The 27,847-nt window shown below is 44.5% G+C and overlaps 1 protein-coding gene across 1 annotated transcript in view; it reads left to right on the top strand.

Moving 5' to 3' along the window:
- si:ch211-51h4.2 (uncharacterized) overlaps nucleotides 1–27,847 on the top strand; it is a 72,609-nt gene that overhangs the window by 34,810 nt on the left and 9,952 nt on the right. The window contains exons 9-13 of the mRNA XM_030372947.1: nucleotides 4,261–4,360; nucleotides 6,413–6,471; nucleotides 6,824–6,888; nucleotides 17,019–17,171; nucleotides 26,969–27,011. Coding sequence (XP_030228807.1) covers nucleotides 4,261–4,360; nucleotides 6,413–6,471; nucleotides 6,824–6,888; nucleotides 17,019–17,171; nucleotides 26,969–27,011 — 420 coding nt within the window. The remainder of the gene's footprint in view (nucleotides 1–4,260; nucleotides 4,361–6,412; nucleotides 6,472–6,823; nucleotides 6,889–17,018; nucleotides 17,172–26,968; nucleotides 27,012–27,847) is intronic.

Genomic DNA, 27,847 nt, shown 5'->3' on the forward strand with positions numbered 1-27,847 from the left:
TGTTTAATGTATAATGATACCTGGGACACCACTAGTGGCATTAATAAATGCCTTCAATGCCTATTTCTTCTTTATTTGGAACAGAAACAAAAACAAATACAGTTTTTTTCGGCTTGCCTCTTCATCCCTGCCTGTTAGTTTCTGCTCATATCTGTGGATCTGTCCATCTGAATTTGTTGTTTCCTTGGAATCCTATTCCTGACAGTGCCATGGGTAGCCAAGCCCAAACAGATCAATGATTGGCCTCTCATTTCAGACACACGCATTCATATACACACACACTCCATGCTTCACCCCTCATTATCTATTGATCACTGGCTGGCGGTCCGGCTTGCCTCATAAATGAGTCAGAAGATGTTCAGTTGGATCACCACTATCGATCCTGCCTCTTGTTTAATACTGCTTTAGCGCGCATTTTGCTCTCCGTCGCTGTCTGTCGGACTGATTGACGGATTTACTGACCGGCTGCTACGCAGTTATTTTACTGCGAAGCAGTAGAAGACTTACAATAAAGGGTTATTCCTCAAGAATGACAATAAAAATAAAAAAACCCGGTAACTACCGGGTCCGGTATTTTTAGCTCCGGCCCCTTTCATATTTCCTTTGGGTGCAGTGCACCTCGTCTGATTGCTTCTCACCGTTCATTGTTGTGAGATTCTTGATTCCCTTCTTCAAGCAAGCGATAGCTATAGCCAAATAGAATTAGCTCAGAACGGAGTGGAGGGGAAGGATTAGCAGAGAGGTGGGGTTGAGGTTAGAGGAGCCAGGGAAGAGCCTCCCCCCATTCTTATCGAAGACTTGGCCTTTGGTCGACAGCTTAACCACCGAGAGCGATGTGTTGCCTCCTTCGTCGGGCAGAAGGCAGCGTTGCGCTGATTAAATGAAGCCACGGTGGTGAGAGCTTAAATGAAATTGTAACACTTTGATAAAAACTCTATTAAGCCATTCTGAAATGGGGCCCGAATTGACTTGGATCATTGTATCGCCCTCACACATAGATGCAGATGAACACGATTACACGCACATGCACCCCTCTCCCTCTCTCTCTCTCTCTCACATACACACACACACACACACATACACACATCCATACACACGGACACACACACACACATACACACACTCACACATACACACGGACACACAACACATAATTCCAAATGAATCTCACACGCTGAGCTCACAGCTGTGTTATAAGGTAGATTATTCACGCGGAATCGACTACAATTTCATGGCTTTCTGGAAATAATTAGCGTGACATTTATTCAAGCTTATAATTGGTTAAGACTCCAGACCCTCACCTTTAATAAAGCCGTCATTGAACCTTTAATGCAGCTGGCTCCCATGACAGCTGGGGAATATTGTAGCCATCCGGGGGGGAAGGGTGCGTGTGTGTCTCTGTGCTTAGTTCTTTACAATAGGGCCATGCTTATATGTAAGTGCTGTGTGAGTTGATTGTTGTCTAGTCTATGTTTTTTTTTTTTTTATTATTTAAATTATTATTGAAAAGGTATCACTCCATGCTCATAAAACACACACACACACACACACACACACACACACACACACACACACACACACACACACACACACACACACACACACACACACACACACAATGAACATACAGATTTAAATTTGATTTGAGAAAGGTAGAAGTGGAAGCTGAGGGTTGAAACTGAAAGGCCCTATTTATAATATTTATAGCACTGTCGGGGCGTCCTCCAATTACTCCTCCGATTGCAAATCAAATCGTGAGGAATCAATACACACAAGCATCCCTGATTCCAGCTCCACTTAATCAAGCCCTTTTATCGTGTTTCACTTGGAAACGTGGCATATTGCATTAATAATAAGGTTGTTTGAGTCCGTCGAGGTAGGTATAAAACACCCTTCACAGGGAAAGACGGATCATTGTCTTTCTTCGAGCTCTTACGTGAAGCCCCAATCGGTCTGACACCCTAAACCATCTCTGAGAGTACTCACAGAAGTAAACAACCATAGTTATAAGAAGTTTCACATCTGAGGTTTCAGTAGAGTCACACTGGAATCGTCGAAGGTCCAGTCTCGGGTTTGCCTCATGAACTCACTGCATTGGCGCAAATCCACAATACGGGATCCACTCAACTGCCACCAATTTACAGCCAAATCTCATAAGCTTCCCTAACTCCTAAAGCTTGCCCTTTAAGAGGAAGGTCGTCTCGGTGACAGGGAGGAGGGAGCGAGGCTGTGCTCCAGTTCAGAGAACTATATTGAGCCCCGGCTAACTATTTTCCCACCCCCACTCATACATGGGACGATACGATGAGAACGCTCTTCTCAGTGTTAACATGTGTCCACCATGTTCATGTGCTGGCTCCGTTTCTACTTTAGAAGCCGCTGAGCACAGTATACGGCAAGGCAACAGACAAGGTCACTTCTCACGGATAACAGAAATGCATCAGTTGCAGTTCACAGAAAAATGGTACACGGGACAGACTAAACAAAAGCAAAGATTTAGCCGAAAGAATCCATTTGAGTGTTTGATGCATTCTCTCACTCAAGTCCCTCTAGGTATCTCCAGTACATTCCTTATGCGAACATAGCGACTGCTATATGCATTTGAGTGGCATTTAAGGGATGCCCCCCTGTGGATTGTGTGAATTCAATTGTCGTCGGCACAACGAGGAAAAACCCAAATCGGTGGCCCCCATTATACGCTGCATATTGTTTGGTTCTTGGTCTGCTGCTTTGCTTGTTTAGTTAATTAGCTTGTCGGATAATTAGAAAAAAATGCACACTGTGTGGTTTAACACTGCTTGCGTCGCAGCTCCATTGTAATTGTTCTTCCGTGTACATTTTGCTGGGATTACTTGACGAGAAATAGGACCTCATATTTGTGTCAGGCTATATTTGAAAGCGGTGGCTGCCTGCCTTTCCTCACCAAATGTTTTTTGTAGCACACACTATTAGCCAGGTCATAGCATCGCTCAGTACTCTCATTACGGCTACTTCTTTCTTCCCCCCTCGTGTGTGTGTGTGTGTGTGTGTGTGTGTGTGTGTGTGTGTGTGTGTGTGTGTGTGTGTGTGTGTGTGTGTGTGTGTGTGTGTGTGTGTGTGTGTGTGTGTGTGTGCGTGCGTGCGTGCGTGCGTGCGTGCGTGCGTGCGTATTTTCTCCCTGCTAGGAAAGTATGCCATTTATATTTTGCCCTTGGTACATAACCGCCACCCTGCCATTCGTTGCTGAAAACAAGGCTGACATTAAGCTCTCTAAAGAGGCATTCCTTGTCTGACGTCCAATACAACCCCTGCTTGTCCAGAAGGAGTGTGAGTCAATTATCTGCCTTAAGTCTCTCATGGAGCTGACAGTGCCCATCCCGTGTTTTGCTGTTTGTTTGTGTTTTTTTATTTTTTTCTCTAGCTTGTTTTCTTTCACTGGGATTTTCTCTTTGTGTCTCTGTTGCTGACAGGATTGGGTCTTGTTGATATTCACCCGCTAAGGCTATGTGTGTGTGCTTGTGTGTGTATTTGTGCTTCTTGTGTGTGTATTTGTGCTTCTGTATGTGTGTGTGTGTGTGTGTTGTGGGGGGGGGGGGGGGGGGGGGGGGGTAGTGTGTAGTAGATAGTAAGGTGCACTGAGTTTATGAGTTTATGTTTTCATGAAGGGTGCTCTTTATGTGTGCTTGTCTTTCTGCAACAGAAAGGTTTCATACACACATGCGCCCACACACACACCACACACACACCACACACACACACACACACACACACACACACACACACACACACACACACGTGTTCTCCAGGCTTGCTCCCTCCTCGTTCCGTGTCTTATTAGGAGAGGTTGAGAACATCCTGTGCGACATAAATAAAATCTCTTCTCACGGCGTAGCTTGACTATGGCAAACCTAGTATACTACATCACAATTGTGCAGCATGTTATTATTAATTTGTCGGTTCTGACATTCAACGCTGGGTCCCTTTCAAGACCTTGAGCTCCTCAGGTCTTTAATAGAGACCTGGGTATTTTTTATATAACACTTCCTGTAGTCCCTGCCTCACACATGCACAATGACTGTACCAAGTTATCGGATCGAATCAAATGCAACACTCAAATACTATATTTCTACGGGTTATAAAAATTAAAATAAGTAAAATAAGATTGTCTGTGGCATTGCATAGAAGAGGTGAACTTATTCTATGTGTGTTTGTGCGTGCGTGTGCGTTTGCTTGCATGCGTATGTGTGTGTGTCTGTGTGTGTGTTTGTTTCCTTGTTTCAGGTTGCCGTGACATTTGTGGTGGGGTCAGAGGTGGGCCTGCAGAGCAGCGCTGACTTCAGCCAGATGGGGAAGCCTTTCCTGATGGGCACCGTGGCTCTGGGTGAGCTGCCGTCGCCCCTCCGTGTTCCGCTCCCCCTTCCCTGTTCACCTCTCTCACCGTGCCTCTGTTTGTTCGCAGCATGCGCTCTCTCTTTCCCTTCCCCATCTTAGTCGTCTGCCGGTAATCTCAGGTGTTTGTTGGATTCTTCAGTTCATTCGTATTGAGTAGACAAGCTGTTGTGCGTGTCTGAAGCTGTATGAGTCGATTTTGACACTGTATGTGCTGCCGGATATGAAGATATCAAGCAAAATGGGATCCATGTTTACACAAAGGCATACGACTTGAGGATTATCAGCACCAAGTCAATGTATAGTGTTCCAAATGTAGATTTGTATAATTATGTGCAAATGATTGTAATGATCCCTGGATTTGTATTGTGTGAGAGGGTTTCCACACTGCAAATTATTGGGTAGGTCATGCCATTTACAACCCATGCTTTCAAATTTCCCTTTGTGCCCAGATATTTAAGTGAAGACACAGCTATAATACATTAGTATAGTATGTATAGTAAAATATATATATCGTAAAATCTGCTGTATTGGCTCTAGATAGTATAGTATTATATTAATTAGGCTGTAGGTCTAAAGATCAGAAAAGCATACATTATTATTGAAGACCCTAAATATAAAACAACATGCTTCGATTATTTAACCGGTAAAGTGAGTTATCTTTTAAAGAATATCCCCATCAGTCAACCCTTTTATTTTTTTATCAACATCTAGCCAATGACCTGCCGAAACATTCTTACCCATATTGTCCAGTGTAGCCTGAAATCTAGTTTATCCAGTAAACTCTGGCCTTTTTTTAACAACCTGCCTTCCCCACACTCGTCCTCCTCCCCGGGGAAGATGAGATGGGAAGCAAGGAAATGTCACGTTGCGGCTCCAATGGACATATCAACAAATGGCCGAGACAGGAGATAAAACACATGCGGGGTGCCGCAGTCTCCTGTGCGGACCTCCACTCATTATTTTCTTTGTGTGTGTGAGTGTGGGTGTGTGTCTGTGTGTGTGTGTGTGTGTGTGTGTGTGCACTGATGCGTGTGTGTGTGTGCACTGATGCGTGTGTGTGTGTGTGTGTGTGTGTGTGTGTGTGTGTGTGTGTGTGTGTGTGTGTGTGTGTGTGTGTGTGTGTGTGTGTGTGTGTGTGTGTGTGTGTGTGTGTGTGTGTGTGCGCGCGCGTGCGTGCGTGCGTGCGTGTGCGTGCTTTTGCCAGAGCTGAGGTTTACCACCTCCACACAAGGTACTAATTGAGTCTGCTATCAAGTGTGTGTAGTTGTGTGTGTGAGAGAGACATTGGATGAAACACCTTGAGAGTTAACAATATAGCAGAGAGAAAAATACAGTGGTAGAAAACAGTGTTCACTTATTACTTCTGCTTGTCCCCTTTGCCTCCTGTCTCCTCTCTGACATGTTTTGTCTTGTGCTAGTGCTGAACACAAGCTTGGATCACAACCCACGTCTTACTATGGAGAAACACACTGCGTCTTCAATCACGACCGTCTGTCTTTTACTAAGAAGAGATGCGACGAAAAGTGCTTGATACTGATACACGTATTATATTGTTACATACTGTATAAGAATCACAGAACCCGTATATGTAACCTCTGAGTTCGGAGCTAAGGGAGTGTGGTCAGGCCCCGGGGCCGATGCGGTTTGCCGTGCACTGTCTGCCGTGCACTAAACCTCCCCTCAGGTCCTCTGAGGGACCCTTAGCACACACACAAACTTCTGCAGTGAAAGGGCTCTGTTTGTGTTTGTGTGGCTCGGTTTGTGTGCGTGTGGCTGTTTGTGTTTGTGTGCGTATGTGTCGCCGGTGCATTTACACTGAAGAAACCTGATGATTACGTTATGATTACTTTTATAGATATCATTTGCTTTTGAAACAAAAATATTGAGTGTTTTTATATCTATATACATTTAAAGAAAGCAAATGCAAATCTATATATTATATTCATAGCTGAGGGGATAACCGAAGAAAAAAACGATTATAATTAAGGAAGCCATGATAAAACATGGCAGCTCACCTGCTGCTCTGTTGCTGTCTCCGCAGGAGGGATAGTGAACGTGATGCCTATGCTCTTCTCACAGATCTCCCACAACAAGAACCAGGTACGGCCAACGTATCCAGGCTCCCAATTGCATAACATTGTGTCACATTTTACATCAGCTTCGTGACTTTGTAGGGGCTCTGAAGAATCCCCCCCAAGCAGAAGGAGTTCAAACACTAGTACACTAGCTTTAGCACACAGCCCGATTACAGTATGTAAACTAACCGTTTGGCATTTATTGTATCCAAATAACGAATGTTCTTCCGACCGGCAAAATTGGAGATCATGGTTAATGGACATTCTTTTTTGGTTATTGTTAATAGATAATAAAATCCCCCCTATTATCGCTCTCTCTCTCTCTCTCTCTCTCTCTCTCTCTCTCTCTCTCTCTCTCTCTCTCTCTCCCCCCCCAGATCCTGTGGTTCAGGAGAGCTGTATTAGCGGGACTCACCACATGCGCTGTGCTCAACATTCTCTGGTAAGCAAAATGTAATCGGAGAAGTAGTAGAATGTTTTGTGTTTCACTTTGTGTTTCAAAATGAGCCATTATGACATTAATTTGAATACCGCTTTGAACAGTCATTGGGTGTATTGTATTTGAAGGGCTAAGAAGGATGAATGCAAGCACCACTGTCCTTAGGACATATTTTACAGTTGCATGAAGCAGAGGTTCATGTAGATTTGGCCGACCACGTACTGGAGGAGAGTGGTTGAACAACCCATTCGGTTTATATTGGGAAAGTCGGCTGGTAAGTTATTTTTACTGACAATCTTTTGATGGATTTTGTTCCTGCCCTGATCTCAGGGTACACTCTTGAGAAAAGTCCAGCCTGAAACTCAAAAAAAACAGAATCCTTTTGTTTAAAAAAAAAAACGACTCTCTAATTTTACGCCAATATAAAAACACAGATCATCCACTTAATGAGTATTAAGTGAGTATTTTAAAGGAGTTTAAAATAAGGAGTATTTTCTCCTTGCCAGGGTTAAATCAAAATTCATAGCAGAGTTCGACCACAAAATACCACTCAGCTTCACACGCATGTGATTTTAGAGAGTGTCTTGCCGTCGAAGCACAGCAGTTTGGTAGGACTGCTGCCGTAGTGTGTGCTCAGACGCTGTGAACAGACAACAGCAGAGGACAAACTAGACCTTCAGTCCACTTTGGACCTGAACAAATGGAGTGGTTGGAGGAGGAGAATGAAAGGGTAGCCAAGTGCCAGTGTGTTCAGTCAGGGTATAACGCTGCCCTAATGTCTTGTTGTGATGAGACTGCTGGGATGTTTTCTTCACCTTAACTTGAAATCCTCCCAGCGTGATCGATCATGAAGGCGGCTCCCATTCTCCACGAGCACTCTGACTTGGCTGTAATGTAGCAGGCATTTTGTGCTTGTCAGTCATTTATTGCGGTGGGGTGGAGAGCTCAGTGCGTGATGAAGATGGGGTCTCATGGGATCTGAAGAAACAAATGGTGGTGGAAGAGAGCCCAGATTCACGGTATTGGAAAGTTGGACGCCTGAATCTTGTGGAACTTTGCAAAAAAAGTCAAAGGGCTCTACCCTGGAGTGGTGAATGTGTTTGTATGTACAAGCATAAAGCTACTGTGACCCTGTAACAATTCTGTACCTTTTTTGGGGGTGTAGCCCAGGATATTGATTTAATTGAGGTATACTGGAGCACCAGTACCAAGAGATATTGCTTAAAAAGTGGTACATGCATAATTTGAACCCAAACCATCCACAACAGCCAGCCCTCTATAGGTTATATATCATGAAATAAAAGCGAAAGAGGGAAAATGTTGTACACATTCTCCCCACATCTAACGAATATCTGACCTCAACCATAATATTTAATCCAGTGCAAGCATTGGTATTAGTGGTGAGTTAGCCATTGATTTTGTACCCATTTCCTCACATGTGTGTGTGTGTGTGTGCGAGCGTGCATAGTAGTAATTGTCCATGTTTTGTCTTCTGTTAGATTTCAGTAGCCGAGTCTCTGGTATCTCCACTTAAAATAAAGTACTGTGAGATTAGCATAAAGTGCCTGCGTGTCTGCAAACAGCATCAAACAAACAATACATTATACTTGTTCTGTACACGCAAACAAACACACACATAATGAAATCCTCCTATGTAATCAGCGGAGAAGTAGTGAGTGACAGAAGGTCAAAGAAAGAGAGAGCGAGAGAGAGAGAGAGCGGTCGTCGTACGGATAATATATTGTTACAGATAGTCATCTCCCACGTCTGATTGGTTGGATAGTGCTACAAACAAGATCAGCCACACTCATCACAACTGACAAGGATCTGTTGCGTCCTCTTTCCCATTAGGGCGAGCACGGCGGGAATACGATCCGAGCGTCATACCGTAACTGCATTAAAGTCACCACAAAAAAAAACAACACAGCTCATTTACACCACCGCTAAAACAGGGGGTCAGTGGGTTAGAGAGCATACCATTGAGGCTCAGTCCTTACCGCAGCAACCCGGGTTCAATTACTGCCCTTTTTCCTTTGCTGCATGTCTTCCCCTCTCTCCCATACCTTCCTGTCAAACTCACTCGATCGTAAAAAAATCGTTATATTTATTTTAAAGAACACAGGGTCGACGCTGAGACGTCACTACTAGCTTGTGGGTTCCCCAATTGGCCCCTGGTAGTGAGAAGGTCCCAGAGCATCTGGGGTGCACTTTGTGGGCCCAGGATGGGATTCTGTATGGATGAACAGCAGACACAGGGGGAGTCACGTACGGCCTGCTTTAGGCGAGCCAATCCACACTAATGGATCAGCGGCAATCGTTCTAATCAATGCGTGCTCAGGTTGCATGCCACACCCATATCCTTCCCTACATTTAAACATGTCTTACAATTCTTCCTGAACGTACATTGCAGACTCCATACATTATGTACACTTTAGGTGGGTGTAGGTACTGTTTAATTCTATTTCAGCCTACATTTTCAAAGAAACACGCTAAGATGGGCACTAAAGTGGTCACTAGAAAATACCAATAGATGGATACTTTCCTACCTAGCATCGGCAACAACAAACAGGAAGAGGTTCAGTGCTTGACGGGGCATGGATCTATCACCCCACCTTCTACGTAAGTCGGGGAAGAGCGTGTTGTCTCCCCCGCTGCAGCTTTAAGAAATTAAACCCTGCAAGATGGCGTTTATCACAGTTTACTACCTGCAGACAGCTCTTTCCAGCACCACCTTTAACAATGTGCTCCTTCACTCGGAGTGTCATGTAACTTTTACTCTTCGAGACAGGGGCAAAAGCAGCTCAGTGATGACCTTAATGCAAGGAAAGCTGCCTATTGACACTCGGAATGAGTTGGCAGTCGCAGTACATCCATCAGGAACGTTTCACACTAGGACAGTATGATATCGTTCACCCTGTTATGTCTTTCTGTAGGAACACGGCAGGGGATGCAGTTGCGGCTGTCATTTTATGTTATAAATAATGTTTTTCTAGGCTTTCAAGTAACATCATTCCGCTGCTCAATACCAACCACTTTGCTGTGTTTGACACTAAGCGTTTTCCATCCGACACAAACAATCCGTAACACATTAGAACTGTGCCTACGCCGGCACTGGGTGCATTTTTCCCATGTAGTTCTGTTGTATTTTATGTTGTATTCCGAGTTGGACTTTAAAAGCAGCGGTTCTTTGTGATCCATCTCTGTAAACTTACAAACAAACTGAACAAAACAGTGAAAACACCAAACATCCCAGTTAGATTATGCAATTTTTCTGATTGCTGATCACTTGCCATGGCTTGTACAGACAATTTGACATATCCTGGTAGCATGATGAACAGAATGACCATGATGACCCTGCATGAACAGAAATTCCTCAAAATGTTTGTATTTGATTGCCTTTTTACAAAGCAGTTGTAATCTCAGTTTTCATCCAGGTGCACGTGACCATGGGCCCATGCGAGCTAGCTCATAAACACCCACCCACAAAGTGTCCTTGGACAATGTAGCAGTGGAGGAAAGTGCATGTACACAACCTTGTACTGAATAACCAAACACATATCAACGCATGCACCCACACTCGTCATAACACCTCCGCACAAATGATGTATTTTTTATTTTTGGCGTACTAAGGTCTTGTTGCCAGGATGAAGATATTATAGTTACTTGTTAAACATGTGTTACCTGTTCCCGCCTTACTGTGTGAAGGAGCTTGTGTGATTGTGTTTTAAAAGTAGCATTTCCGTTGGATTGTTTTGTTTCAAATGTTCAGCTCGGAAAGAATAGATCCAGGTCTATTTATTCAGTTAAGATGTAAGCATTGCAGCTGCTCCATTAGGGAAGAACCATCCACTATCTACCAACAAACAATGTCCAGTAGACCTCTAACCAAATCACGTACATGGTTCAGAGATACTATCTACCTAATAGGGGGCATGGTAAACATTAAGCATACATGAGATCATCACATCCATCAAACATAATGCAGGTGCTCTAAACACATCAACAGTATGCGGATGATGATGTGGAATGAAGGAAATGAGCAGGGGTTAACGACAGCAAGCCATAGCGGTGAGTGGGTGTAGAGACCAACACGTAATTTCTGGACCACTCTAACGTCTTGATAGAATATAATTGGATGTTGAGGCCTTGAAACCAGCCTGCTGATGCATGCATCCACTGATTGATGTGACACTGATGCTAATCAACTGCAGAACATGACAAACGATAGCCAATCAGAAACATTGATTCCGACTGACATCGCTCATTAGGAATTCACTTTTAATAATCTGAGCGAACGCAGGATACAGTCACGTTGCAGGACCTACCGTTCAAACACTATTTTCTATTCCCGAGCACTCGTTTTCTATTTATCTCAGTTCATTCCCACTTCCTACTTCCACCCCCGCGGCCCAACTTGACATCCTCGTAAGCAATTTCCCCTCGCCCCCATTTTTCAGACAATAATTTTGATGGATAATTATCGCAGGGGACATAATTCTGCCCGGCCCATCCAGCGGAGAGTGAGAGACTAGTGAGAATAAAATAGAAATGGCGTGTTGTGGGGTGCACTGAAGCAGAGCCACAACAAATGAATGGATAAATCTCCTCCAGAGCTGCATTCTGGACCCAGCATAGCCCCTCCGACAGGCCATAGAGCAAAGCCGAAGCCAGTGGGGGGGGGAGACTAGTTCACATTCTTCTTGTTTTCTCACCCCTTGCAGCCGTACTTCAGAGACCTCGGGTTCCTAGCAACAATGACACACTATTCATTAGTTCTCATGAGATTTTTTTTTACCTGCTTTTGATGCAGCTTCTCTAAACTCACAAACGTGTTTACCACTCCTGGAAGCATGACTTTGAGCATACATTTGTCTTTATACTCGTGGTTCCAACGTTTTTTGACCCCACTTCTTGGGCCGAAAATTCTTGTGACCACAGCTTCTACATTTTGTGTTTTTTTTGGTGCATCTGCTTCCCTTGCACATTGGCTTAACCCAATCAGCATCTGCCTGTAATATCAGGCAGATTCCAGTGAAGTAGTAAGTAACCTCCCGCTACCCCATATGAATATCGGCCCCTAAGGTTTGAATCCCCTGCTTAATGCACACTGAACAGTGCTTAGTCACTGACTAGTGGTTTATTTATCATACAATAAGTGTCGTGTGATATGAACATGTACATTTTATGAATTTTAGGGCATTAGCAGAATCTTTTATCCAAAGCGACATTCAATTGTCAGAGTACATTTGTCAGAAGAAAGAGAAACAATATATCGCTGTCGTCACCGTAATGAGATTCATAGAAACAAGTGGCAAGCACTTACAATTAGTTAACCCATTACCCGTATACAAAAAAGATAGACAAAATAAGACGCTACAGTACAATGCTAAGTGCTATTTTTAAGTGCCAGGACGTACAACACATAATAAGTACATACATTAAGTGCCGGGACTTACATGCATACTATTATGTTTGTAATACAATGTTAAAGGCAACAATTACTGTTTCTCAGAAGTATCTGTATTTGCCATGTACAGTATGCTTATTACATGAGATTTAGTCAAAGTGTGATGTATAGAGGAAGATCAATTAATGAAGAATTATAGGATTGTCTTTGGCTGTCGCACACGCTCATGAGCCAGAAGACACACATCTCCGTACAGAAGGCAAGATGTTTTTTCATTCTGAGGTGAAGATCTACTTGGTGCGTGGACGATACACAAACTAGAAACTAAAGTTCTATGCTGTTGAAGGACCATTATTGTGTGTGCCAATTGCACATGTTTGGATATAAATGCCCATATTCTAACGCTGTCCTTTGTGTAGGACAATAGTTCAGGCCTTTGTATCTTATTCCCTCTGGCGTCGGGAATCGTGCACCTCATTCCCCCTGCTGCGCCCTTGATTCATGATTGTACCTTGGAAATTATTGTCCTGAAAATATAAAAAAAGCAATTTATTTTTCTTCATCTCGGAGCACTGGCACGCGTGACAGTTCTATTATTATAATGTGATAGAAGATAAATAAAAGTGGAAATTGACGGGGACGGGATGCTCCTTTTCACCTGTAATATAAAATAAATCTATTTCAATTGTTAGATCCTCATCGTTCCTTCCAGGACTTTCAGGGCCTTCATGGCTTCGGGGGGAAACTTCCAAGTCAGTGGTGAGATGAGATGAGGTTTCATAATAATGTGTTAGATTAGACCCGATCCTGATGTTGCTTCTGTGCCCATTTTCATTTTGTTGGCCTTTTTTTGGGGGGTGCGGGGGCTGTTATTTATGACTCAGGAATGATGTGCGGCATAAACGTGCGTCATGCATTCAACTCATGGTTGTACGACATAGTAAAGAACAGCTCACGCGGCTGGTTGATTGTTGATATATCAGCGGGTGGTATACTTACTCTGGCAAAAACAGCCATATTTCAGGCTAATCAGGGCACGCGTGTCGCCGCGAGCCGTCTCGGCTTTTTACGCCTGCCGATAAAAGGTCCCAATTCAGTTGCCTGCAGTGGAAATAATTTAGGAGCGAGGGAAAAGGTGGCATAAAGTAAGCGGGGGAAAAAATACATAAACATCCCTCACAACAAAGATCTCACTAATGAATCACCGGAGGACGCATCGGTACTTCTGAAGCAGGTCCCGATCTGCTTGTTCTAATCAGTTGGGGTTTCAAGTGGGAATACTGGTTTTTCACTCCTCAAAACGAGATTACCATGTTGTTAGATTCCTTTATGTTTATGTTTTATGCTTGTTACATTTCCTTCTTACACCTTTGATATAAAATGAAATAAGTCAATGATTCTCTCCATAAAATGGAGCCTTGTAAAACTACAATCAAAGTTGTTTTTACAATGACGCAATTTATATAATTATATCTACAATATATTTTATTGTATTATCAATACAATGTATAATAAATTAGCATTATATAGAAATGATCATCAATTATACATATATGACTTGGTTGACATTTGTCGGTGTGCGTGCGTGTGTGATGTTCATCAGCATAAGCCTCGAATCACACACAAACAGTGGCACTGTATCCTTGCTAGTTACAGCTAGTGGAATAACTGTAGCTATAATAAATCATCAGACTGCCTGTGTGTGTGTGTGTGTGTGTGTGTGTGTGTGCGTGTGCGTGTGCGTGTGTGTGTGTGTGTGTGTGTGTGTGGATGGGGGGACATTGACTGGCGGGCCGAGGGGTCCCTTTGATAATGAGACCACCTCTATAGCAGACCTCATGCTCTGTGTGTGTGCTCTGTGAGGGCCAATGGAGGCTGGTAACTTTAGCAATTGGGGAGGACTGGAGGCGTCTTCTTATTTTGAGGTGTGTGCACTATGTCACAACGTGTAAGCTGGATCAACAAGACTGTGAGCGTCTCAGATGGAGGTAAACGGGTGCACCGTATCACTCTGACACTTCACTTTGACCATTGAAAATGAGGCTCATGGGTTAGGGTAAGCCCCCTTATGAGGGACATGAACGCGGTGGGACCAGACCACGATACAATAATTATTCATCCATTCACCCTGATCCTCCCATTTGTGTTTGGAGATTCCTAACTTCATAGCCTTCTTGATGACATACACACACATAGCTATATACACACGGCCTCACTCACACTCGTGAAGACTCTGTCGAGTGTTGGAAAAATTGCATTTTTTGCGTGACTAGTGACAAATGCAGACTACTTTGCTGATTTGAAATTAGCATGCCTATCATCAAGCCATTTAGTAATGATGCCATGTAGTATTAGAACAAGATGCACTCAATTGAGGACAAAATGTGTACACAAAAGTTATCCAGAGTGCCCTGCTGGTTTGGCTGACTCAGATGTAGAGGGTGGAAGGGCCGGGTATTGCAGCGCTCAACTGAAATAATCAGAGTTCATGGAGAGTTGGTAGCCCCAGAGCGTTGCAGAAGGATGTGAGGCAGATCACAGACGGAGCTCGGCGGAGTCCCTTTTTTAAGTCCGGATTTAGTTGGGTACGGCAAAGAATGAAATGTGGTTGGCAGAACATGATTCACTGTGTCACTTTGTGGTCTGAGGTGAATCATTGTAAGCTTTCCCAGCATCTAGCCAGTCTGCCGCCGCAAAATAGACGGTAATTGACATGAACATTTCAAAGCGTTTTTGTCTCTTCGGACACGAAAGTCTCGTGTATTCCAACATTTGTTAAAACAAGACTATAATTTGAAAACTATATCCTGTATGCGTTATTCAACCTATCGCCTTTCTGCCAGTTCGCACAACACAGCGGTAGAGAATCGAAGAGGTAATCTGGAAATGATCAGTCTAAAGCCGATGTCAATATTGTATTCTGGTTGTTGATTGGTCAGGGAGGACGTCCTCATTTGGAGCAGCCAATAACAGATTAGCATGAAAGCAAAATGAAGTGCATTCAATCTATACGAGGGAACCCGCCCTGAGTAGGACAGCAGGAGCCTGTCCTCTTCGACCCCACGCCCCCACTTCACACAAGATGGCTGTTTACGCGTTTTAATCAGAATTTCAATAATGGTTTGCTTCCGAAGAAGACCAAAAAACGGTAGTATAAATGATCTAGAGATTTGGTTATGTCTTTTTTCAACACTGTCACTTTTTTTATGTTTTGATCTCCCTCTTGCCCCTCAAAGCAGAGGGGGATCTACCTCCTCTGGCTCTGTGGACCAGCCTCCCCTGGAGTGTGTGTGGCGACCGGCTTCACACACTTGAACCCGTGCTGCCCCCGCCCACACACACCGAGTCATGAGTAACTCTCCTAAGGCTTAGTAATGGTTCCACATTGACGCAACGCAATGACCATGCAGCCGTGAACCCGTTTTGGTTCTGCGTCGGGTTTAGGTCAGGTTTTAGTTAGCCGACCAATCACAGCCCTTGCCGCTGCGACGCCTCGATGCAAGGTTAGAACCTTTGGGAGACACGCGTTAGGCCCTTGCGGGGGACGCAAGGAAGGTACGCAAGGAAGGTCCGCAAGGACGTAATGGGTCTGTAAACCCCCATGCGTTGCCTCGACGTGGAGCCATAACAGCCCTAACACAACCCCTCCCTTCACAAACGCACACACTTTATCACTTTTTCTAGCCCTCTGCTCTCGCTCACTACCCCCGTCTATACAGAGATCCCGCGATATCGCTGTAGCCTAGGGGAGATCCAGCACCATACATGCATGGTGTGGTTGTGTGGCGTACGTCTTTGGTGGGGACGTTAGAATAACGGCGGATGAACTGTTTTGTTGAGGTGCTTTTTCTAGCCGTGCACAATAATACGACTCTCCAAACGCCAGCAAAGCCGCTGTTACAATGCCGGATTTGCACGCGCCACATGTTTGTGTGATCAGAAATATATTGGAGGAAAAAGTGATTAGAAGCAGGTAGCGGTCCAGGGCAGACAGGTGCACGGACCTTAAACCAGGACGATTGGTTCTTCTTAGTCAAATCCCGCTGGTCTCTGACTAGTCTTTTCATTCTTCAGCGATGGTGGGTCGCACACATGACACGTCATCAAAGCGTCACACCTCCGGGCACCCCCTGAGACTGTCCACTCTTTAGACACACACAACAATGAGCCCCCTTTCTGTGTTGCTAGGTTTTATACATAATGCGAGGGCGGAATCACAGTGCAATCATTCTCACCTTGAACCGGCTGTGTGAAAGGGGCTACTGACTCACCTTGACTCACAACCACACGAAGGCACAAAGTCACTAGCAACAGAATGACTCACACCCTAATGGACAAAATACTGAGTGCTATTGCAGTATTGGGACAGGGAGAGACATTCAGGTCTTCAAGAGCTGTGTGTGTGTGTGTGTGTGTGTGTCTGTGTGTTTGTCTGTGTGTGTGTGTGCGTGTGCTTCTGTTGACATTTGACCCGACGCACACTTTTTCTCAATTCCATTCACCCGGGGTGTAAAAACATTCGTTTTTATGTTCCCACTTCCATTTGTTTTTCAATGCACAAAAACAGAAAGCACTCGGGCATGGTCATGGCCCATTCCGGGGCGCCCGCGTACCTTGGACTTTGGCAAAAAAGTAAAGTGCAGATTATTTTAGTATTTTTCTCTCCCGTGTTCTTCTGACTACATCTTGTTGGATGTGCTTTCTCCTCCATCTCTCTGTGGCGTAGGTGTTGGGCCATCCTGGAGATAGTGCCCCAGACCACCTCCTCGCAGGGCTCAGTGGCGGGCGGTGCGGCACAGCGCTCCAACGCCAGCCGCGGCGGAAACGTCACCCCCTTCTCACCTCCACCTCCGGAGTATTCCTACATTTCGCTCGAGGCGTGAGTTCAGATCGGTTTGACTCTCTTTTTTGTGCTTGCCTTTGTTTGTGCGTGTGTGTGTGTGTGTGTGTGTGTGTGTGTGTGTGTGTGTGTGTGTGTGTGTGTGTGTGTGTGTGTGTGTGTGTGTGTGTGTGTGTGTGTGTGTGTGTGTGTGTGTGTGTGTGTGTTTTTTCGTTGTTGTTGTTTCTTTTGGATCTGGTAGGGGAGCCCTAGAGGGACAAACACAGAGGGGAACGGAAGATGTAAGAACTAAGAAGAAAAACTGGTAGTCCTCCTAGGGCTTTACTTGCTTTGTCTGCTGTTTGAACTTATCAGAAAACTAAATGAGTTTCCTCCACCTCCTTTTCGTTTCAGCCACACTCTCTATGTCTCCGTCTCCTCTCTCTCTCTCTATCTCTCGCTCTCTTTCTCTTTGTCTGTCTGTCTATCTGTCTGTCTGTCTGTCTGTCTGTCTGTCTGTCTGTCTGTCCATCTCTCTCTCTCTCTCTCTCTCTCTCTTCACTCTGTCTTTGTCTCTGACTCTCTCTCTCCCCCCCTCTTCTCTCTCTCTCCCTCTCTCTCTCTCTCTCTCTCTCTCTTCACTCTGTCTTTGTCTCTCTCTCTCTCTCTCTCTCTCTCTCTCTCTCTCTCTCTCTCTCTCTCTCTCTCTCTCTCTCTCTCTCTCTCTCTCTCTCTCTCTCTCTCTCTCTCTCTCTCTCTCTCTCTCTCTCTCTCCCTCCCTCCCTTCTCTTCTCTTCTCTTCTCTTCTCTTCTCTTCTCTTCTCTTCTCTTCTCTTCTCTTCTCTCTCTCTCTCTCTCTCTCTAATCTCTCTCTCTCTCTCTCTCTCTCTAATCTCTCTCCATCTCTGTCTGTCTCTCGTGTCTGCTCTTTCTCTCTCTCTGTCTCCCTCTCCCCCCTCCCTTCCTTCCCGACTCTGCCAGTGACATCTACACTTTACTAAATATTTAGGATGTTCTTGTTTACAACAGATACATATCCAACAGTTCATCTGAGAATTACAGCTACGGCTTATTTTCACTTTTCTGGTATCTTATTTGTACTGCCTATGTCCACATGTATGCCCACTTAACTAGCAGTTAAGTCATTTTACAAAACCAATGGCTTTTGCAAGGACTATAAATAAGTGTAAAACAAATTGAAGATACCTGAAAAATATATATATGTAAATATATATGCATAAAATATGTGTTTGTGTTTATATATATATAAAAATATATGCACAGTATAACATTAATATATATCACTGATATATTTATATACATATATATATATAATCATTAATATATAGATACAGATAGTATTTTATAAGATGGTTATAATCATGAAGATAGAATAATAGGGATATAGGGGGTTCCCTAGACTGCCTTATTTGAAATTCAAACCACTTGGTATGACCGAGTGGCTCTTCTCACAAAGCTGGCGAGAGCATAGCAACCGCAGTTGAGGTTTTTCTTAGCTAAATGTTAAGCAAGTCACCATAAGTCTGGATTCTCCTTTGGCATTAAAGTCACTCATGCATGCAGATGCATCCACAAGCTGTGCAGGCAAAGCGCACAAGTGTACAGAGAGGAGCATAGTGATATGCATGCCTGCAGTTTTTAGCATCAATAATTTAGCACTGTTTGTTCAAGGCATAAGGCCACAGGCGTAAGTTGTGTGTGTGTGTGTGTGTGTGTGTGTGTGTGTGTGTGTGTGTGTGTGTGTGTGTGTGTGTGTGTGTGTGTGTGTGTGTGTGTGTGTGTGTGTGTGTGTGTGTGTGTGTCACAACGTAGATGGAGGTAGACGGGCTGCACCCGTCACACTCTGTCTTCTCTGCCATTCTTCAGTTTGAGCATTGAAAGTGAGGCTCATGGGTTAGGGTAACCCCCTTAGAAGAACACGAACGGGGTGGCACCGGACCACGATACGATACTTATTCATCCATTCACCCTGTTCCTCCCATTTGTATTCCGAGAGTCCAACTCACCATCAGAAACGGCAAGGTTTTCCTCGACAGCAATGCCCTGCCCCCAGTTTAGCCTCATGTCAACCAAAATGACATGGGTTTGCTTTATTTTATCTGGGGTGGTAGGGGTGGGGTGGGGGGGGGGGGGGGGAATAATATATCAGCTGTCCATATGCCAGCATGCACAATGCAGAAGCAGCTCACCCCCCCCCCCCCCCCCCCGTTCTCATCAGCACCACCCCGACCACATACCCAAACGATGAGGAGCCCACGGTCTCCTTAGAATTCACCGCAGCGAACACACTGCCCCAACCGCCCTGCTCCTCGCTAGTGATATATCCCCCCTCCCCCCCTCTTCATTCCTTTGATTTGCAGAACAAACCGTTTCTCATTTTGATGCCTGGCCTAATTTTATTTTTTCTATGTTTTATTGCGGGGTTTTTTTTTTTTTTTTCGTCTGCTCTTTCTCAGTCGCACCGTCTCGCTCTTTTCTCCCCTGTACCCGCCAGTGCTCATTGTTCGTATCTCACTCTCTCTCTCTCCTCTTTATTTTTTTATTAAAGTGCAGGGTTTGTCGTTTCTCTCCGCACGGCCGGGGCGACAGCGTAAGGCTCCTACGCCAACTCCCTATCTCCCCCCTCTGTCTCCACGCTTCTCACCAGGCGGCAGTGGTGTCGGTGGGGTTTGGGGGTGGGGGGGGGGGGGGGGGGGGGGGGGGGGATACTGTTAGATTTTTCTCAAAGTCCAAGGGTGCCCCCTAGTGAAACAATAAAGCGAGCCTTCAGAATAAACAGGAACCGGAGGGGGAACAAAGGGGTCTGTCCGCGCCCCGGCTCCGCTACTCAATTGGCCTCTGACGTGCGTGAGGCCGCCTTAATTCCCACGTCTCCTGGCCTTTGTATTCAAAAGACGCCCTGTACTTCTACCCCATCCCCCCCTGTTCTGGTGCGAAGAGAGAATGGGAAAAAGAGGAGCGGGACAAACACGAACTTGATGATGTAACGGCAGGGGCTGTGAGCGAAGCCTCCGTGTCTCTTTTTCCTATATCCTTGACAGCTTCAGAGTATTTGCATATCAGGGTTTGATTTATTTAGTAGCTAATGGATTGAAGAGCGTTCATTGTAGAGCCTGGACCCAGGGGGTTGGCCATCCAGGGATTCCGGGCAGTTTGCGGTGGTCTGGCCTGCCTATAGTTAGTTGATCATCACTTGACACAAAAGACCCTTTTCACTGAGGCATCATCGTAGGACAAACACAGTTGTCACTCATCAACAGTAATTACGGGTCTTCTCTTTTTATACAGTGAGGATAACACATTGCTGGTGCTCGGACACAAATACATCAAACTCCCGCCAACCTACCCAGCGGGCCTTGTAGTGGTGTGTTCCCTGCTGTGACGGCTGTGTAATAAGTGCATGGTGGTAAAAGTAATGTTTGTCCTATGATGACACCTCTGTGAGGAATTGTCCATTGAGAGAAACATATGACCTGCAGCTCACAGACAAGCACCCATCAGAGCTGCGGTAGAGGTAGGAGTAGGCCTTAGGGGAACAATTCTCTCATATCACTACGGGCAAAAGGATTCTTACAAACAAATCCTATGGTCACCCTTTAGTAAATGATGGCTACATTAGCTGTCCTATCGTTTCCAGGGCATTTAAATGGCCAATGGTTGAGAGCCTTTTAATAGCGTGGTATGGGAATAAATGAGAGATATTACAAGTCAATGATAAGAAACAGGTGATTAGAAAACCTGTCCTGCAAGGGTTAGAAAAAAATCCATTAATGGAAGTAATCAGCCAGGTCCAAGTCGGCCTCTACACTCTTGTTCAAACATGTTCAATGTCAAAAATGCATAAAGGTAAAAGGCAATTCTTTATGCAATTTCTAAAATATGTATGTCAAAGTCAAAGTTGTTCTGTGCACAGTATGACCCAGGGAACCGAACAGTGAAATTCCTTGTGACATGGCAAGCAACGAATATATAAGAGGTGATCTATTATTAATAAGAGTCAAAAAATGCAAAAACATCAAAAATAGCATAAATATGGCAAAACTGTCAAAAAATACACATTATAAAAAGAAATAATCTTGGTGCTTATAGACTTTAACCCATGTCTAATGCTGTAGTCTCTGGAATTTTCAGCTGACTATTCCCTGACATCTAGTTATCTAGGAACATTAGCTATTTTTTTATTTTTCAAATCTGTCACAAATTCTCCTTTAAGATAAATACAGTCCCTTGCTTTCTATTCCTGTTCTGCCATTTCCACGCCAGTAGTGGGATTTGATTTGGTCCAATTGAGGATCAAAGCTGCTCTACTGTGGTCAATTTAGTATTTGGTCCAGTTAGTGTTCACACAGCCCTTTGTCAGGTTCTGTCATGCTGCCAAACTGGTCTTTCATTTATTGGTTAGAGATGTTCAAAAGGGAAACACATTTGAAATTCATTCATTGAAACAACAGCTGGCTAAACAGATTTTGTCTGTTATTATTTGGTGTTGCTGCCAAATCGGACCTACTAAGGGAACCTAATAATATGAGTGCCTTGTGGACAAAGCATGTGGCCTCACTTACCAATTATAGGATCTAGGCCTGAAAGACTTGCTTAGACTCTGATTTCAGATATGAGGAATTTGTTAAATGCAACATTGGTTGCATCGTTGGTGTTTATTTGTGCACTTCAGTACAGTTCTTCAAACTTAATTCGATTCAAAATTGTACCGTTATATTTGTTTTTGTTGGCATTCATTCGCATTTCAATCGTGATGAACCTGACTCACACTTGTGCCATGTTTTGGCGTCGCCGCTCATCATAGGTTGACCACGGCTGTACAACGTGACACTCAACCGACAGTCATGTATCTGCAGCCTTGTAATTCAATTTCAATCGGTTTGAGACGAGCGTTGCTGTAGGCAGCAATGCGGTTCAGCACTGCGTCCTTTTTCTGTGTATTTGTGACTCATTCGGCTAAACGAGCAATCACAGCCGGATGCAGGGCGAAGAGGTAAGTATTGGATTTACAGGAACAATGTAAATGCCAGGGTGGATGCTCGGCTGAGGTGATGCACGGGGCCCTTTTTAGCGTTCCATCTTATCCCTGCCAGGGTTAGTGATGGCCTGGTGTTCCTGTACCCTCCCCCTCACCTAATTGGTTTCCCTCAATGTGTAACTCAATGTTTGCCCTTCTTACAAATGGCTGTGCGTATGAGTATGTGTAACAATACTGTATTTATATATGTTTACTTCAATAGAATAGCGGGATTTTATGTCTAATATTTATAAAAAAGCTTGATCAAGATTATTCAAGTTGGCTAGATCTCTTCCGGACTGACGTCTCTTGGTAGTTTCACTTCACACGGTCGCTGATGCACCACATCGGCTGTTTTCTCATTCAAAAAAAGAAAGGCTGTCTAAAATGCAGTTTGATTTCAAAATAATTTTGTACGACTCCGGCGGCGCATTTCTGACACGGCGAGGACACGTGTGTGGATAGTCGATGATGCCGGTAGACCGGGTACCGTGACCCACATGAACGGCACCGTACACACAGGTGGCTTAAGGTGTCTCCAAAGGGCTCAGATGTCAGGGTTTTTTACAACCTACCCAGTGTGCGGATCTTGTTTTACCTTCCCTGCACAAAAAGCAGGCTCACCCTTGAGTCATGTATAATTCACTTTTTCTTGGCATTGCATCAGGACTTCTGAGAAGGAGGAGTGAGGAAACCATAGTATGAATTATACTGAGCGATTCCAAGAGTAGATTCACACAGAACTGCTATATGTTTAAACTTGTTTTAAAATCAGCCCTGTGTACTGACTTGATGACAGAAAGCACGAATATGATTATTTTTACTTGCATATTTAAACATCTTATACAAATGTAATGCTATTTTCTTTGCACCGTAAAACCCATCGCTCACAGGTTCTACACTTGTTTTGGTCCCACCCATCACTCTCCACTACTAGTCTGTCCGTCTGTGTGAGTGTCTGTCGTTCGGCGTCCGTTCTCCTGCCTGATGATCACTCTAATTGATGCATGAATCTATCAGCCTATCGGCTCCTGCTGTCTTTAATCTTCCACTCAGAACTCCTTTCCCGTTCCCTCTTCCTGCACGTTGCCATTGTGGTCCACCTCCTCCCTCTCTTCCCGCCACCGTTCTGTACCCCCTAATCCCCCGTCTCTCCCTCACAACGGTTCTGTACCCCCTCATCCCCCCTCTCTCCCTCACAACGGTTCTGTACCCCCTCATCCACCCTCTGTACCCCATCATCCTCCCTCTGTACCCCGCCACTGTTCTGTAACCCCCTCATCCACCCTCTCTCCCCTAACGTTCTGTCACCCCCTCATCCACTCTCTCTCTCCCACTGCTCCTTAACCCCCTCACCCACCCTCTCCCCTCACCATCTCTGTGTGGTGCGATGCTCCCCTCCCGAGTGGTGGGGCTTTACCCATCGTCTCCGAGCAATCGGGGAGGATTTACATCCCTCTGCTTAAGACCACATGGATTTTCTCTCTGTCTCTTCCTCTGTTTCTGTCTTTCGGTCGTCCTCTCTCTCTTTCTTTCTTTTCAGCGCCCCTCTGTGCCACATTAACTTGAGACTCCATATACACTGGTTTAACATTTCAGTAGAGTAGCTTTGAAAGTACTCCGGCTCAGGGTAGAAATGTGCGAAGTGTATATCCATCCAGGTATATTTGTAAACACACACACACAGTTAATTTACTGCCACTCATGTAATCATGAGTAGCATGTATAGGTTGTTCAAAGATGCAATCATCTTTGAACAACCCATTCTTTATAAACAGGGTGTTTATAATTCTTCTAAAAATGGTATTTTGCTATTGACAGGACCTATTTCTTTTCAATGCTTTTTGATAACAATGATTTTAAGGTATTCTGTGGTTATTTAATGTAAGTAGTTAGCCTGGCTCAAATTTTCTGCGCCAATCAGCGAACAGAGGGAGTGTCTGAGAACAATGACGATAAAGTCAGCCCGTCGTTGACGGACGTCTTCACGCACGGCCTTTGGTTTGTTTACAGCTTGCGCGCAACGTGATTCCCGGCCAAACGTTAGCGATTGGTTATGGCAGATCCAGAGTGGCACTGGGCACATCCAATAGATTTAAACTTCAACAGTCACCCGCCTTCAAGTGAGTTAACGTTTGTCAATTGAGTAGGTCCAGACTCTGTGCAAATTAAATGAAGTACCAGAGTCTGGTAGGACCAGGCGCTAGTAAGTAGCAGTGTTAAGTGGGAATATTGTCCAATTCCGCTTTATTTAACAACAGTACCAGCCCTTAAGGATAAATAATAAATGAATGTAACCTTAAACTGTACTACAGTCACCCTTGTGTAAACACAAGGTCTGATAGATGTTAACTACAATCAGTTATCCACCACCGTTGTAGCGTTTTCTCATCGGCCCTGGAAGCCCTTTGCAATGCCAGGTGCTGGACAGTTCCCGGGCAGGAGCCAGAGGCAAGGGGAATACATTGAGAGAAAATCTAAACGACAAAGAAAAAAGGATTCGGGTGTATGCAGCACTTGAATGCATTAAAAAAAAAAAAAGTCCTTCAGGATTCAAGCCAATGCCAATGACGTTATACCAACAAAAGTATGAAGTGTGAAAAGAAGGTTCTATCTCCCTTTGGTGGCCTGTGGTGTTCAAGCATTGAACAGGATAGAGTGCTCCTTTTGCTATTGTTGATCTCTCTCTGCAGCGTTGGTCAAATCTATATCTGACATGATGTCTCAAGCCTAATGGAGACACATAACACGTCAGGTTTAAAGACGAACAGCAGCAGTCGATTGGCTGCTTTGAGTTAAGTTGACTGATACAAAGTACTCTATATTCGCTCCATGGGTCAAAGGGCCTATATATATATATATATATATATATATATATTTTGTCTATGTCTTACTGCTCTTTTGGTTATCTGAGTTAGGGCTAGACTAAAGACTTGAATGTAATGAAACCCACTGTCAGAGTTAGTTTATCCCCAATGTTGCTTTCAGGTGTCCAGAAAATGATGATGAAAATAATAATAATAATAATAAAATATGAAACCAATGCGGGTCATGAGTTCATTTCTAAGTGTAAGCTTAGAGTCATATTGTTGTCCAAACAGCACAGCTGGTACCTAGTGAGGGCTGGACACTGTCATCGTGCCTGAGCTGTTACGTAAAAAGGACCACATCAATCAACAACAGCGACAGAAATAGAAAGCGGATATATTTTTAGAGGGAACAACAAGAAGCCTATTAAGGGGGGCACCACAGCATGCATCTGCGGGGACAGAATCATTTGAAAAAAATTACCCAAAACTAATAGTGTTTCCAATAACGACAAGAATAGATGCGATGTCATCTCCCTTGGGTGACAGAGTGCCCCGGCTCGTTACCAGAGACTGTCCCCCACCACTGTGTGTAAGAGGGTCATCTCTCAATAAAGGAGAATAAAGGGAGGAGGATGGGTATGACAACATTGTATACTAATGAGGTCAATAGGAAATTAATTCTGTAGTTTGTAGTCTGCGGTTCCTTCCTGCGCCGCAAGCCTCATTTTGCATTTCTTGGAATTTATTCAACGACTGAGCCTATCGGTTACACCTTGACTGGTCGGGATGGTTCAACAGTTCAGTTCAACTGCAAGTTCAGTTCAACTGCAAGACGAACCATCCAGGCAAAATACCAGAGTGCAACCAAAACAATAACGTAACAACAAAACCACTAAGTATATGATTAACCCTCGTTCCATGTTTGCCCTAAGCTAATATCCTTCTTTGATTGATCTATTAATGTAAGATGAATATTATTGAAGTTAATGATTAAAAAGATTCCGCTAGTTTACATGCTGTTTCGCAGCTTGTATGATTATCTGTCCACAGCCACTCCATATTGCAGTTACACTGCGTTTAATCCTTGTTGTTTGTCTTATGAAGGGGGTGAAGTTGGACTGGAACGTTTTTAATCACCAGAAAAAGATATCCGGTTGGCCCAAGCCACCCGTTGTGTGTGTGAGTGTGTGTATGTGTGTGTGGCTGTGTGTGTGTGTGGCTGTGTGTGTGCGTGTGCATGTTTGTGTTAGTGTATGTGTGTGTGTGTGTGTGTGTGTGTGTGTGTGTGTGTGTGTGTGTGTGTGTGTGTGTGTGTGTGTGTGTGTGTGTGTGCGCGTGAGGGAGTGCATGCTTGCGAGTGTGATCGAGTAAGAGATGTGGTATTCACATGATTTGGCGAGAGGAAGCGAGTGAAACTAGGACAGAGAAAGAGAAACATGAGGACAGACAAACACTATCACTGCTGCTCAGTACAGGGTGGAAATGTCAGAGCACAAATAAAAGCAAGCGGATAGGAGAGTATACATGAGAGTGTGTGTGTGTGGCGGCCATGAGAGTGTGCAGTACTGTTTGTGTTTATGTCTATTGTGCATGCGTGTGTATGTGTGTGGGCATGAGTGTGCACAAGTGTGTGGCGGTGTGCACAAGTGTGGTCATGAGTGTGTGTGTTTTTCATAACATTTATCACAAACACCCTGACCCTTGTTGTGAAGAGTGAGAGAGTTTAGCAGTGTTGCCCGGGCGTTCCCTCATATAGCAGCCTGGTGATCCTGTGACAAACACAGCAGCAAAGGGCGACAGTGGCGTGCTGCAAACAATGCTGAACTCTGGGCACACCACCGGGAAATACATCCACAATCCTGTCACTTCCCATGGTCTCCATAGTAAAGCCCCTGCCAATGATTAAACTACCAGTGTATTTCGGATATCATTGTCGGCCTGGTGCATTCACACCAGGATTCAAGCGTTTAAATGGATCTAACCCTTTTGCTTGTCTTTTTTCCCGATAGGTCTGAAAATGCAGGAGAAATTGCAACGATTCCCCTGACTAAAGTAAGATTGCGCCGTATGCACACTTGCACTATATTATAACATGTCATAATATCATATACAATACTACTTCCCAGGCATCCCATCTATGCTTTCAAACGCTTGCACGCACAGTTTTACTGTAAAATACAGATGCTGCGTTAGGATAATCCCTTCTAGTCCACATGATGTTAAAGAAGGCATCATATAGGCTCCCATTCCCGGCTTTGCCTTGCAGGTGAGCAGTCTTCCAACCCTCATGGGTCAAAGTGTATATTCAAAGAAGTCGCCGAATCAGCAGAATCCAATCCATTCTTCTGCTAACGTAGCAAACGAAAAGCGACAGCACATCTCCATGAATGTAATGGCACGTATTGTCCACAGGGAACACAAAGGTGAGCTGAACAAGAGTGCAGAGAACGGAGCGGATGGAAATGCGTGGGAAAACCCCCAAAACTCCCTAAATCAACTGTTAGATGTGATCACGAGACTGTCAATGTAATGGAGGCAAACAACAGAAGTGGCTCTTTACACGACCCTCCCGCATGAAAGGAACGACAGCGTGATCACCGAGAAGTCGCACAGAGTGGGATTCTTTTTGTCCCCCGTTTGCCGGCTGTCACAGCTGTCTGGCGTCAGCGGAGAGTGCAAAACATCCAAGAATCGAAGCAATGAACATCAACGCGCACACCGTCACAGCAATATTCAAAAACTAACTCCTCACCTTCACAGGGAAAAACCACCTCATCTCTCTCTTCCGTTTAACCATTCCAACGGGGTAAGCTGTGCAGACGTTTAAAGCCTGGCAACAAAGGAAGGAAGCGATATTCTTGGCATGAAGAGGCAGAGGGTCTGATGTG

This window comes from Gadus morhua, chromosome 12, assembly GCF_902167405.1.
Source record: "Gadus morhua chromosome 12, gadMor3.0, whole genome shotgun sequence".
NCBI classification, from domain to species: Eukaryota; Metazoa; Chordata; class Actinopteri; order Gadiformes; family Gadidae; genus Gadus; species Gadus morhua.